At 34.1% G+C, this 13,295-nt stretch overlaps 2 protein-coding genes across 2 annotated transcripts; both read left to right on the top strand.

Annotated features, from left to right (window-relative positions):
* Positions 1-48: 48 nt before the first annotated feature.
* apoa2 (apolipoprotein A-II) lies at positions 49-4,627 on the top strand. The gene is made up of 4 exons (XM_007231143.4): positions 49-172; positions 674-710; positions 2,217-2,439; positions 4,149-4,627. The coding sequence occupies exons 2-4, from the start codon at positions 674-676 to the stop codon at positions 4,309-4,311; spliced, it is 423 nt and encodes a 140-aa protein (XP_007231205.3). The 5' UTR covers positions 49-172; the 3' UTR covers positions 4,312-4,627.
* Positions 4,628-8,357: 3,730 nt separating this feature from the next.
* On the top strand, positions 8,358-12,848 carry apoc2 (apolipoprotein C-II). Its single transcript, XM_022674238.2, has 4 exons — positions 8,358-8,469; positions 10,281-10,345; positions 10,842-11,001; positions 12,146-12,848. The coding sequence occupies exons 2-4, from the start codon at positions 10,297-10,299 to the stop codon at positions 12,237-12,239; spliced, it is 303 nt and encodes a 100-aa protein (XP_022529959.1). The 5' UTR covers positions 8,358-8,469; positions 10,281-10,296; the 3' UTR covers positions 12,240-12,848.
* Positions 12,849-13,295: the final 447 nt, after the last annotated feature.

Genomic DNA, 13,295 nt, shown 5'->3' on the forward strand with positions numbered 1-13,295 from the left:
GTGTATGTGTTGTAGTGTGTAGGGGGGTGATGACGTTTGTTTGGTTAAATAGTCAGACTGATATAGGGGGTGAAAGGCAGACATATATCTGCAGTCTCAGCCGGTGCAGACGCCTGCAGTCTTGTAGCTCTCTGGCCTTCGACACTCACAGCGGGATCCTCACTGTCACAAGGTACTGCACTCTTTAATGCATGCACTCGGATATGCATCACTCTTTTATTACTTTATTTCACGTTTTTATATACTTTTATATTTTTTTTATTCTGTTCTAAAGTTAGGTAAAGTTTAGAACACTACATTTTTAACTGACAGCTTTACAATAAGTTACTACACTTGTTTCTGATTGGATGTTCTGCAGTTTTGTAATAGTTTAAATTGCTTGTAAGAAATATATATATATATATATATATATATATATATATATATATATATATATATATATATATATATATATATATATGTGCATTGGCTTTTTAAGTGATACGTCTATTTTTCTTATGTATTTTAATATGTGCTTTTAATGCTGCCTAAGCATTGCCTGAACTCAAAAGGAAAAAAGTTTGGCTGTGGCTTTAAACTTTTTTTAAAGCATTTATGCATTTTGTTTTATTATTTTAAGGCTATTTATATATATATATATATATATTTATATATATTTTTCTTCTTCTTTCAGATGAAGCTGGCACTAGCTCTGATTGTTGCACTCCAAGGTAAGACTCGTATTTATGTATTGCTGGAACTTGTTGCCCAGTTTAAGGGCTTGTCCCAATTGTTTATATTTCTTAAATTGCATAAAAAATATATACAGTTAAAAAACATATAAAACATTTAGACATAAAATACATAGAAGGTTTAATATATGCAGTTTATTCTAGGAAATGCATAGGAAATGCATATACATATATAAAATAATGAATAATTATTAAATAAATAAATAAACTAACAAATAGTTTGTTTAACATTGTTATTTTTATCATCCCTATGCAATAAAACTAAATACATAATTTTGCCGCTTTAGTTGGGATGCTGCCATGTTTTACTTTCAGTGTGCAAATAAAATAAAAAAAAATGGGAGGGGCTAATATGCTGTTCCGATGGACAACAGTCATATGATGGACGAAACGGTCTGAAAGGGTTAAATATATACAATTTTGTTTTATTATTTATTTATTAACTTTGAATTTGTTCCTTAAATGATCATCTTTAATATAATTATATTGGCTAATAGTACTGTGTATTAAATAAATGCAACTTTATTCAACTTTAAAAACTCAATCAATCAAACCACAATAGTCCACTAAAATGATTACACATTTGCACACGACATCTTCAACCAGAATTAGGTCTATTTTAAATATAATTACTTCCAATGTACAGTTGTATAGAGAGCAATTACTGCATGGAAAAGGATGCCAACTTGTATGACTGAAACAAATTTTTAGTTAAGAAGTATTTGGGATTATTGTTTCATATTAAGGTGGACATTCATTTATTATTGTTAATATAAGTTATTAGCTTTGCTTTGAGCTACATATTTGGCTAATAACAAGGCTTACAAACATACTTTGCTTTATTTCCCTGCTGGTTAAATGTGCTAAACTGGTTAAACATCTTATATTTTGACCCCTATAGGATTTTATAGGTGTTTATGTTTTTTGAGTCTGATGTCGGTTTAGCTGGTCAACAAGCCAAACACCTTGCTGGTGACCAAGCTTGACCGAAGCTTGGCATAGCATATATATATATATATATATATATATATATATATATATACACCTATAACATTCACCAATTTGGCCTCTAGCAGTTTCTAGCAGTTAGGGTTCATGCCTAACATCTTGAACTTAAACTCTGCAAATACCTGCATTTGTTTACAATTATTACTTAAGAACAACTCAGCTTTAACAGAAAGCACATTTTTAAATTTATTTTACATTTATTGAAACAAAATGATCTTAGTTACAGTATTTAAAAATATACTGTGCACTCCTCAGCTTACTTACTGAAAAAAACACCTTAAAATGAAAAGATTTTGGATTTTGTTTTATTTTTTTGCTGTCATAACTAAATAACTAATAAATAACACATTTCCATATATGCACCTATTACATACACCAATTTGTTGATATTTTTAGTTTTGTTTTTTTAATTGTTTTCTGTTGTTGGAAAAGTAGCCTTACACTCCCTGTTCTTCTCCTCTCTTTCTTTCCTCTCAGTGTCTGTGTGCTTTTGCGCACTGCCTGAGCCCGATAAGGAGCTGGTAGATAAGTATGAGGGTCTGAAAGCGACGTTCTACAAGAGGCTGGTGAGCGCTTACCAGAAGGCCCACGTTGCCATCGGAACTCTCGCAGAGGGCACCATCACAGGCGAGAAGGCCAAGGAGATCGTGGACTCTGTGAAAGCCAGCGACAGAGCCCAGAGTGCTGCCAAAGCTTTAGCGTGAGTATTTATTTATTTATTTATTTGCAGAAAACGAGAAATGGCAAAAAGTAACAAAAAAAGAGCTTTCAGACCTCAAATAATGCAAAGAAAAAAGAACTGTTTTTTCATCACAGTTTTTTAATCATGCATCTTGGCATCATGTTCTCTCTCCTCCACCAGTCTTACACACTGCTTTAGGATAACTTTATGCTGCTTTACTCCTGGTGCAAAAATTAATCCAAGCAGTTCAGTTTGGTGGTTTTATGATCAGCTTGTGATCATCCATCTTCCTCTTGATTATATTCCAGAGGTTTTCAATTTGGTAAATTTAAGAAAACTCATTATTTTTAAATTGTCCCTTATTTTTAGAGCTATAGAGTATATATGTAATGAATTACATTTAATAAAAAAAAAAAGACCAAAGATAATGTCTGAGTATGCATGGTTACAATTTCGAAAACACTTATCCAGAAGATTTAATTGGAACAAATGTATTGCATATCAATACATTACAGTTGAAATCTTAATAATTAATATTTAATACACTTTTAATACACTCCATCTCCAATTAGCATTGTGTTGCCATATGTTTAATAACTGGGAAAAGTCTTTAAAATGTAAAAAAAATCTTAAATTGGTTGGAAAGTTGACTAGTTGTAAGAAACCAACCCAACGATTTTGGGTTCCAGTCCCACAATAATGATAATGATAGAATTGATTGATAGAGTTGATTGATCATTGGGGAAAGCTCTGAACTCCTCCACTGCTCCAGGGGGCGCCACTCACTTAGCAATGCTATGCTGCTCCCTGACTGACCACATGCAACATAATTTTATTATGTTTTTTTTTGTCCTAATGGGTCTTAAAGACTGGCAAGGTCTAATCTAAATAGTCCTCAAAGCTAAAAAAAAAAAAAAAAGCTAAATGTTAGCATGCTAATTGCTAATTAGTGGTTTTAGTCAAATCAAGCTGGAGAAAAACTGATTCTACACACATTGTATACACCGGTACTACTTAAAAATAATACTACCTTTATAAATTACCTTATTAGTGGTTATTAATTATGTTGCACATACTTTAAAAAAACTGTAATAAGCAGTTAATAAATATATAACAACACATAAATAGAAATGTCAAATTATATTCCACACTCATTTATACTGTTAAACCTCAGATCTTCCTAAATACTGAACTGAGCTTACTTTGTATTTTCCATAAGCCTGTCATATTAATATATTTGTATTTGTAAATATGTTTAACTATTTACTATAAATTAAATGAGACTAAGTTGAATTAAACGACTCAGCAAACAAAGGATCACTGTTGCCTTTTCAACTGATATGTTGTAACTGTTAATCAATGGTTTTCAAAGCATTTACAACTTAATCAATAATAATAATTAATAAACTCAATTATAAACCCTTTATAAACCCTTAAGTCTAAGCTGGATTAAAGACGTAATGACCTATATTCAATTGGAAAATATAAAGTACAACATTTTATGATACCTGGTCCCCATTTAAAGCTTATTTTGAAGGTTTGCTAGTATTTGATTGGCTTGTAACCTGATGTATCTCTGCATTTTGTATTTTGAACGGAAGGGAAAGGTGTTTGTTTATAGTTTGACGTCTGAACATGCAAAAAAATATAAACAGAATATTCTAAAATTATGAATAAGCTAATAAAAAACATGCTAACCGTTGTTTTTGTGTTGGTTTGTGGTTTAGCGCCGTGGCCGAGGAGCTGGAACCCGTTGTGGAAAGGGCCCGCCTGGCCGCTCTCGGCGTGTACGGCGCGTACCTGCGCCCCTACATCGGCGAGTACCTGGACCACGGCATCCAAAGCATCAAGCCCATGCTGGACACAGTGCTCCCAGTCGAGGGGCAATAAGCCAAATCACCGCCCATCTACCCCCCCCCCCCCCCCCCCCACTCTCCACAGAGGCCGAGCTGTGTCTCAGGCCCGGCTTTACATCCTCAATTAGAGACCAGACGTACTAAACATGCACAGAATTAACAGAGCAGTAAAGCAGATTAGCGAACTGTGTGATTGATAGCTGTGTTCCTAGCATTTTGTAGATGTAGATTACAGGCTTGTTACTGTATATATCTGTGTATCTGTGATGCTGTTCGTTACAATGTTTGGGAAAAAAAAAAAAACACCACAATTTGTCCAGCAAGAATAAAAAAATAAAAAGTGAAAACCATTACGATTGCATTTTTTTTTTTGTTTACATGAATGCTCATTTGAATGATATTTATGATTTAACCCTTGGAACCATAGCCTGTTTTGGTTTATTGTTTCTTCTTTTTTGTCAGTTCCTTTTTGAGGTCTTATAACACAGTAATTATATCAGAAAGTCACATGAGCTCTTTTACTCCAGAAGCCACAAAAATACAGCTGCTTACAAATATAATCGTTTAAAATGTAAAAGGAAGCAGAATTGTTATATTTTCCTGGAACTGATCATGTTTTGGTCAAAATTTTACCAAGCAATTTTAACCTATTTTTGAATGTATAGACTTTAAATATATTCACACCTAAGATATATAATTTAAAAAATGGTTAGACTAGAGTGTTTATGAGTTAAAGAAAGCATAAGAATATTATTATTATTATTATAAGTTCATTACATGGCTTATTAATTATTACTTTGATAAAATACATGGAGAAACAGCATCAGACAGATTTATTTTTCTTAATAATCAATAATCACACCTCTAGATACTAGATAGATACTAAAAACCTGAGCAGCCAATATGGGGAGCAATATGGCCAAAATTTCTAATAACAAAACACTTTTTACCCCTCCACAGACTATTTTAACGCTTTTTGTCTGCGCGTTGAAATTAGCATCAGAGTTTATGAACAAACCTACACCGATGGGTGGGGTGGTCTAGTAGTGAGATGTGTTCAGGTACATTTATGGCATGTTTCTATATTGTTAGCGGAAAATACAGGTGTGCCACTGACTAATTAAAACCCTAACAACAGTTAACAGTCAGCTTCCAAAGTCTATCTTAGCTATGCCGGTGCACCATGTGCTGAGGCAATAATAAAGTTTTTTTAATGCTTAAAAAACTTAATTATTAAGTCTCACCAACTTAAAAATTCACATGTTGTTAGTTGATTTCATTTAGTTTCTATGAAATGTGTTTTGTAAGTTCTATCCTTTAAGATCAACTAAAACAATTTGTGTAAATCACATTTTACACAAATTTAACTCACATCACAACACAGCACAACACTATTTTTTGCTTCAGAAACTCAGAAATACTCAGAAACTGAGTATTTATGACTATTACGACTAATATATGCCTTATGTCAGTCAAATAAGCTTGCAGTATGTGCAAATGTGATCAGCTAGACTGACCATAATTGCTGAGTAGACCCTGTTTAACTACAAAGTCAAACTGAGCATGTGCAGTAGTGCAGAATAGTTGGCTTGGCCTCAGCTAGGGTTCGACCACAATTTGTAAATTTTGCAAACACAAATGATTTAGTTAGGTCATTTTTTTAACAAGAAAATTTATGAAGTTAGTTGAGGCGATTAGTTTGCCATAGTTTATGGTACAATTTAATATTCTTGTTCAGCTGACTTAAAAATCACATTAAGGAGAACAATTTTAAATTTTGTTTTTCGAAATCCAGCTTTTACATCAACAATAAACAGAATAAGGAATAAAATAACATTACTGTTCCTTTAATTAAATGAGCTGCTGGTGTATCTTCACAGTGTGAACGAGCAGGTAAGTATCCTCTGCTGAGACGCACAAAAACGCTGTGCTGTTAAGATACGAATGCGTCAAAGTCAGTGGTGATATGTGAGGTTTTAGGGATACAGTGCTAAAACGTTTTGTGTTAAATCAATGATATTCTGTATGTTTTTGTTGCTGTTTAAGCAGGATGTTATCTAATTAAACGATTTAGCTGTAAAACGCATTAAATAAATATTTATTTTAATTCTTTCATTTATTGAAAAAAAAAAACAATTCAAACCTATATATTTAACTTTTGAAACTTTTTGAAGATTTGAAGTGAGAATCACACAATAGACATTTCAGTTGCTTTTACCACAGAAAAAAAGAGGTTTTCTATTGTAATTTACCATATGTGCAATTCTACTAATACCATGGAATGGTAAAACGAAAAAACTGGGTCAGATGACCGCAGATTTCTAAGAGACTACGTCAGAATTTCTTAATCTTGTGTTCTTTGGAAGAAACTTGAGAAGTTTTTTTTTTTTTTTTACAAGAATGAAGCTGCAAGAACACAAGAATAGATAGTATTTGCTATCACACAAAAATTACATGTGTAGCACAATTATTTAGTATAACATCTTTTCAATCTCTAAAACTCTAAACACATTTTCTGCATAACACAACAATTTGATTTGAAATCACATGCTTCCTTTCACAATGACACAACATGGAAACAAGTAAGAGACCTCTTAAAAATGAGGAGTTTCTTTGATTTTACCAAATTTGAAAAACCTCTGGAATATAATCAAGAGGAAGATGGATGATCACAAGCCATCAAACCACCAAACTGAACTGCTTGAATTTTTGCACCAAGAGTATCAGTTATTGTAAAGTTAAAGTTATCCAAAAGCAGTGTGCAAGACTGGTGGAGGAGAAAAAGATGCAAAGATGCATGATGCAAAACTGTGACCAGGGTTATTCCAGCAAATATTGATTTATGAACTCTTAAAAAATTATGAATATAAACTCATATTTTTCTTTGCGTTATTTGAGGTCTGAAAGCTCTGCTTTTTTTATATTTCAGCCAAATTTTCTCATTTTCTGCACAAAAAATGCTCTAAATGACTATAGTTGTATTTGTAATTCGGGATTCCAAATTTTGTCTGTAGTTTATAGAATAAAACAAAAATGTAGATTTTACTCAAACATAAACCTATAAATAGCAAAATCGGAGAAACTGATTCAGAGTTTTTTTTTTTTTTCCAAAGGTGTATATCCAAAAAAATGCAAACATGTTTTGCACTTTCACTTCCAAAGTTCACAGCGATGAGGAGAATTTAACACTGATTCTGTTTCCATGTACGCTTTGCATTGTCTGCTTCTATCATCAGAACACAGGGACATCAAGTACACACACACACACACACACACACAGAGATGTTCATATTCCTATATCTGTGGGGATATTCCTGTTGGAATTTTCTTAAAATTAAGTGTTAAACGCTGCAAAAATAAGCTATTTTTGAGGTTTTCACTCTTTTAAACGTATTTTTAAGATTTTAAGTCTTTCAGAAAGTCAAAATGAACATTCTAGAAAGTTCAGTCCCCAGACAGCGCTGAATACGAGCCCACGCACGCACGCAGATAAGCCGAAATCAACACGCTGACGTGTCTGAGGTGAAATAGACTTGGGACTGCAGATGTGATAGCGGCGCCGTTGCGCAAGAGAGAAAAAAGAAAAAAGAAAAAAACGTCCCGTGTGCACTCATCTATCTAGACGAGGGCCGGACGAGAGGACAGCAGTGATAGGAGGAGGTTATTAGCGTATATTAACACACATTAATGTGACAGCAGATTGGATTTGGCCCGTCTTTAATGACTGGTGTCATCAGTCTTTATTAAAGGCTACTGTCTGGTCTGATTGATCAGAGTTTAATGATCAAAGCTAACAGAGGAAGTTATCACATTATCACATTAGGGGTGATTAAATCATCAGAGAATTTGTGGGATGACCTGAGAGATTTAGAGTCGATTACGCTGAATACAGAGATACATTATCTTAAGTTCATTCTTATTCTTTACTATACTGTCTTTTCCCCTACTATTCTCTCTCTCTCTCTCTCTTTCTTTCTTTCTTTCTTTCTTTCTGTCTTCCTCTCTCTCTTACTCACTTACTCACTCGCTCGCTCGCTCGCTCGCACACCTACCCCCCCAATTATCTCCGAGCATTGCACTTTGGCATCAGGATAGTCTGGTCAACACATCTGAGCTCATATATATAAGAAAGGCCAAAGTCACCTCACCTCCTAAAGCGCCTTGACACACTTTCCACTGAGGAGGAGAGACAGTGAGTACAGCCGCCTTCATTCATTCAGCCTTTTTCTTTCTGTAAAGCAAATATATTATAATAATAATAATGTAATATAATACAATACTAGATTCATTGCACGTGCTGTATACTGTATATTAAATAAATAGCCTGTAATATTTATTATTTATTGCTGGAATACTAAAGATAAAATATCAGAACGGTAGCAAAACAAACAAACAAAAAAAAAAGAATATTTTTGGAAGCTTTTTCTGAAGCAGCACACACACACACACACACACACACACACACACACACACACACACACACTGGTGTGATGTCATGGTTAGTGTTTGAGCGGGGTTAAGCATTCGTTCACCAACATGACCATACCTTTGTTCGTGGTAGATTTTACTTTGGTAATTTTTTAATTTGCTATTAAATAAGCTAAACCACCCAGCTCAAATATCTTATTAATCTATATTAAAACAACAATTTTACTAATACAATCTTAATTCATGTTGTGAAACGGAGGTAGTTTCCAATTTTTATTTCCTTAAAGCCTCTGAATTTGGTTATGCTAAGCTAATTCTTGGGCTAATTCTTGGGCAATATCCCACATTTATTATGTCTTTATTATATCTTGCTTTTTTCTCTAGATGTTGTCTTGCGGGCGAGATGTGGAGGCTTTTTATTTCATTCTTTTTTTTATTTTTTTGATTTACATCTGATGAATTAATATATAATTATTTACATATTTATACATAAATAGCATCATTTAATATAATAACTCAAATAAAAAAAAATCTATATTTAATCAACTATAAAAGTAAAATAACCCTGATTACTGTTACTGTTGTAGGCAGTATTAGTACTAATACTAGTACTGTCTGGAACACCTGTAACCCAACACTGCCAGAGCTGACCCAACACTAGTAAATGCCAGATGTGGCCCAATTTTGTTTTTTAACCATTAGAGGGGCTTTTTTTTTGTTACACAGGGAGTCCTGCTCTGGTCTGGTGAACCCATTGTGTTTTGGTGCTTGTACTTAAAAAAAAAAAAATATATATATATATATATATATATATTTATTTACTTAAATATGTTCTCTTTACCTTTGTTAATCGCATTTACAAATACTAGTGCATCTAAAAAAATGGAATACCATTGAAAATTTACTTTATTTCAGTTATTTTAAGTGTTTATTTCTTTTATTGTTGATGATTATGTCTTATAGCCAATGAAAACCCAAAAATCAGAGACCAATTGGTACTATTGGCAGTGTGTGGGCAGTGTGCCAAGTCCTGCTGGAAAATGAAATCCGCATCTCCATAAAAGTTGTCAGTAGCACCAGCTGATTACATATTACACAATATTATACAATACTCTAATTTTCTGAGACACTGATTTTTTTTTTAGGTTTTAATTGTCAACAATAAAATAAATAAACGCTTAAACTAGATCACTCTGTGTGAAATACATCTATATAATATATGAGTTTTAATGCCCTGTATTGTGTCCCATGGCAGTCCATGCTCCTTGTTGTGACTTAACATATATTTTCAATATACAGAAGCTAGACCCTGTAAGAAATTATGCTTTTTGAAACTTGGAAATTGGTTGTTGATTTTCCATGATACAAAAAATACATGATACAAAAAGAAATGCTAAATGCTAATGCTAAGCAACATGTCCAGAACATTGTATGATGATTTTCTTTAGATGATAAAGCAGATATTGGCCTTATATACACTATAATCTGCACTCAGAGCTAACAGCAGTGAAACACTGATGCCACCTTGTGTCTTGTCTCATCTCACATACAACATCTCTTTTTGTTCTTCCTCAGATCCAGATTCACCACCATGAACAAACTGATTGCTATCACTGTCCTCGTCACAGTCCTCGCCCTGGGTATGTGATTAGAAATGAATATAAAATGGTATTATATATATTTAAACTATATACTGTTTAAAAATGGGGGGGGGGGGGGGGGGGGGAGTGATTTTTAGCATAAAATTCATTGGTTACCTTTAGAGGTCTAAGCCAGTTTTAAGATTTTCCAGATTTTTTTTTTTTGTTTAAGTAACCTTTCCCTCTTCTAAATATTGTAAAGTATTTATAAGAGACAGTCACACAAGTCATATATTGTTTTTATTGTTATTCAGAAGATCCTTCTTTACTCTTCATTTGCTCTGTAAATGTTGACAAGTTTTTGATATTTGTTAATTTGATGTTAATTCGACCATGTTTTCATCAAAAATCTCTCTAGCGCCTGTAGTCTATATGTATATATATATATTTTTCTGTGCTTGTAGGGACTACAAAAAAGTACAGAGTTTCTGATATATGATTGGGAAATGATAAGTCACTGACCATTAACAAACCTTGTTTTGTTTTCTCACTGCAGGAACGGAGGGCTTCCGTGTTCCCCGACAGGCTGAGGAAGAGGAGAAGGGAACGGTCGCTACTGTGATCGACACCCTGAAGTCCTATTATGATAAAAGTCTGACCACAGCTGGAGGATATATAGAGGGCATCAAGGACCTCAAGCTGGAAGAGAAAGCCAAGTGAGTGCAGACTGAATTATATCCTGGAGAAAGATATTAAATAAAACTTACAACTCAATACTGTACATACGCCATGTTCACTAATTTATGTTGCCATAGAAAGATAGATAGATAGATAGATAGATAGATAGATAGATAGATAGATAGATAGATAGATAGATAGATAGATAGATAGATAGATAGATTTGCTTCCAGACCGATCAAGAGCTGAGTAAAGAACTCAAAATAAGCAAAATAACAGTAATCGGACCTTTAATCAGGCATTTAAATGGATTTTTAAAAAGTAAATAAGAGCATTTTTCTGGGATTCAAAGCGTGAATTCAGCTGCAACTGGAAATATCTGCACAAAACTGTGCTCCATGTGGATGGAGGCCATGCAGTTACCTCGTGTTTACTCCTGCCCCTCCCTCAGTGGATAACACCACCCCCTGCTAGTGAGCTACCACATCACATGTGGGAGACTAGGATTCAATTCCCGGTCTGGGTGACGGTGTAGCTGTAGGCTCTCTCTGTGGTTCCCTAGAGTCCCAAAACTTTAGAAATGTGAATAAATATATTGTTTCCATAACTACATTTGGTAAACAATTATTATTATAACCATCATATAAGTGCAGGCTAGTACAATATAAGACTTTTACAAACACATTTTTGAATAATGCCAAATATTGTTTATTTTTTATCAATATCATCAAAATTATAGAAACTATCAAGGTATCATGTAGGATATTTTTTAATATTTAACACTTTCTTCATTAAGATAGCGGGATATTCAAAACCTTAAAAAAAAACATTTTTTTTAGGCCTAAGGACAATTGTTTAAATTAGATTTTTCACTTAATATTTAATTTAATTAACCTTTTTACAATAGCAGTGGATAACACCATCTCCTGCTAATGACCTACGACATCATGGGGAAGACTAGGGTTCAATTCCCGGTCTGGGTGACACACTGTAGCCGCGCAAAAACACCAATAAGAGTCCTTGGGCTAGACTCCCAACACTACATTGACCCTGACCTCTATAATAAAAAATAACCTTACAAGTCATTCTAGATAAGAGCGTCAGATAAATTCCATACATTTTATGTTATTACTGTATGTATCGATCTTGGCTAACATGACCCATGCTTTCTGCTTCTCTCAGGAACCTGTACTCTGAGACCACCAAGGCAGTGCGTACCTACGCCGGCATCTTCCAGGACCAGTTATACCACATCGTTTACCACGACAGTGCCTAAGCCCTCACACACACACAACTCTAGCTCATTAAATTCACACCTTTTCCAACTCCAGTCCTCCGTTCTCCATGCTGGAGCCCCTGGCGAGGAGCTGAGAGAGAGACCGGGCTAAAGCAGAACCAATGAACTTCTGTCTTCCGTCTGCTTCCAGCCAGAACGCTCTTTAACTCTTTACTGAGATTCAGCATGGACCTCCTTGATCACAATGAACTCTGAAAACTCTACACCACCAACACCATCACCATTAGCAACACCATCACCATTAGCAACACCCTCACCATTAGCAACACCATCACCAACGCACACAGAGCCTCAGCAAAACTCAAAGGGTTAAAACATGACCAGTGAGGTATTTTGCTTTCAAAGTCATACCAAGACCAAGACCATACCAAGAAACAGAAAGATAGTTTTAGAGGTGATGTTATCCATATGCAGTAAGCAGATCTTCTCTGATGTCCTGGTAAAAGAGACTGTAATCATCTGATTCAGTTTCCACAGACTGGAGAGAACCTGCAGTAGATTCTTGTATTATCACCATGTGGGGACTTCACGTACACAGTGTAATGTATGAACACAATGCAATAAAAACCAAACCTTTGTAGAAAGAAAGGAGTGGTCAGCTTATTTCTCTGAACTACGAATTTAGTCAAAATACATAGAAATACCAGCATTTAAAGTACTTGAATCAAGATTTTAATTATGACTAACCACAGAATGTTGTTGAATATTGTTGTTGATTTTTAAGAAAATCTGATAAGCCGCATGGTTTACACATATAGTAAGGGCGCTGTTTGATATTCAATGTTTGACCCCTTAAAAATTCCATCAAACCAAGCTGAACTGCTTGAATTTTTGCACCAGGAGTAAAGCAGCATAAAGTTATCCAAAATCAGTGTGTAAGACTGGTGGAGGAGAACATGATGCCAAGATGCATGAAAAAAAAACTGTGATTAAAAACCAGGGTTATTCCACCAAATATTGATTTCTGAACTGTTAAAACTTTATGAATATGAACTTGCATCGTTTTTTTTTTTGTTATTTCAGCTATTTATCATT

Source organism: Astyanax mexicanus, chromosome 6 (assembly GCF_023375975.1).
Source record: "Astyanax mexicanus isolate ESR-SI-001 chromosome 6, AstMex3_surface, whole genome shotgun sequence".
Lineage (NCBI taxonomy): Eukaryota > Metazoa > Chordata > Actinopteri > Characiformes > Acestrorhamphidae > Astyanax > Astyanax mexicanus.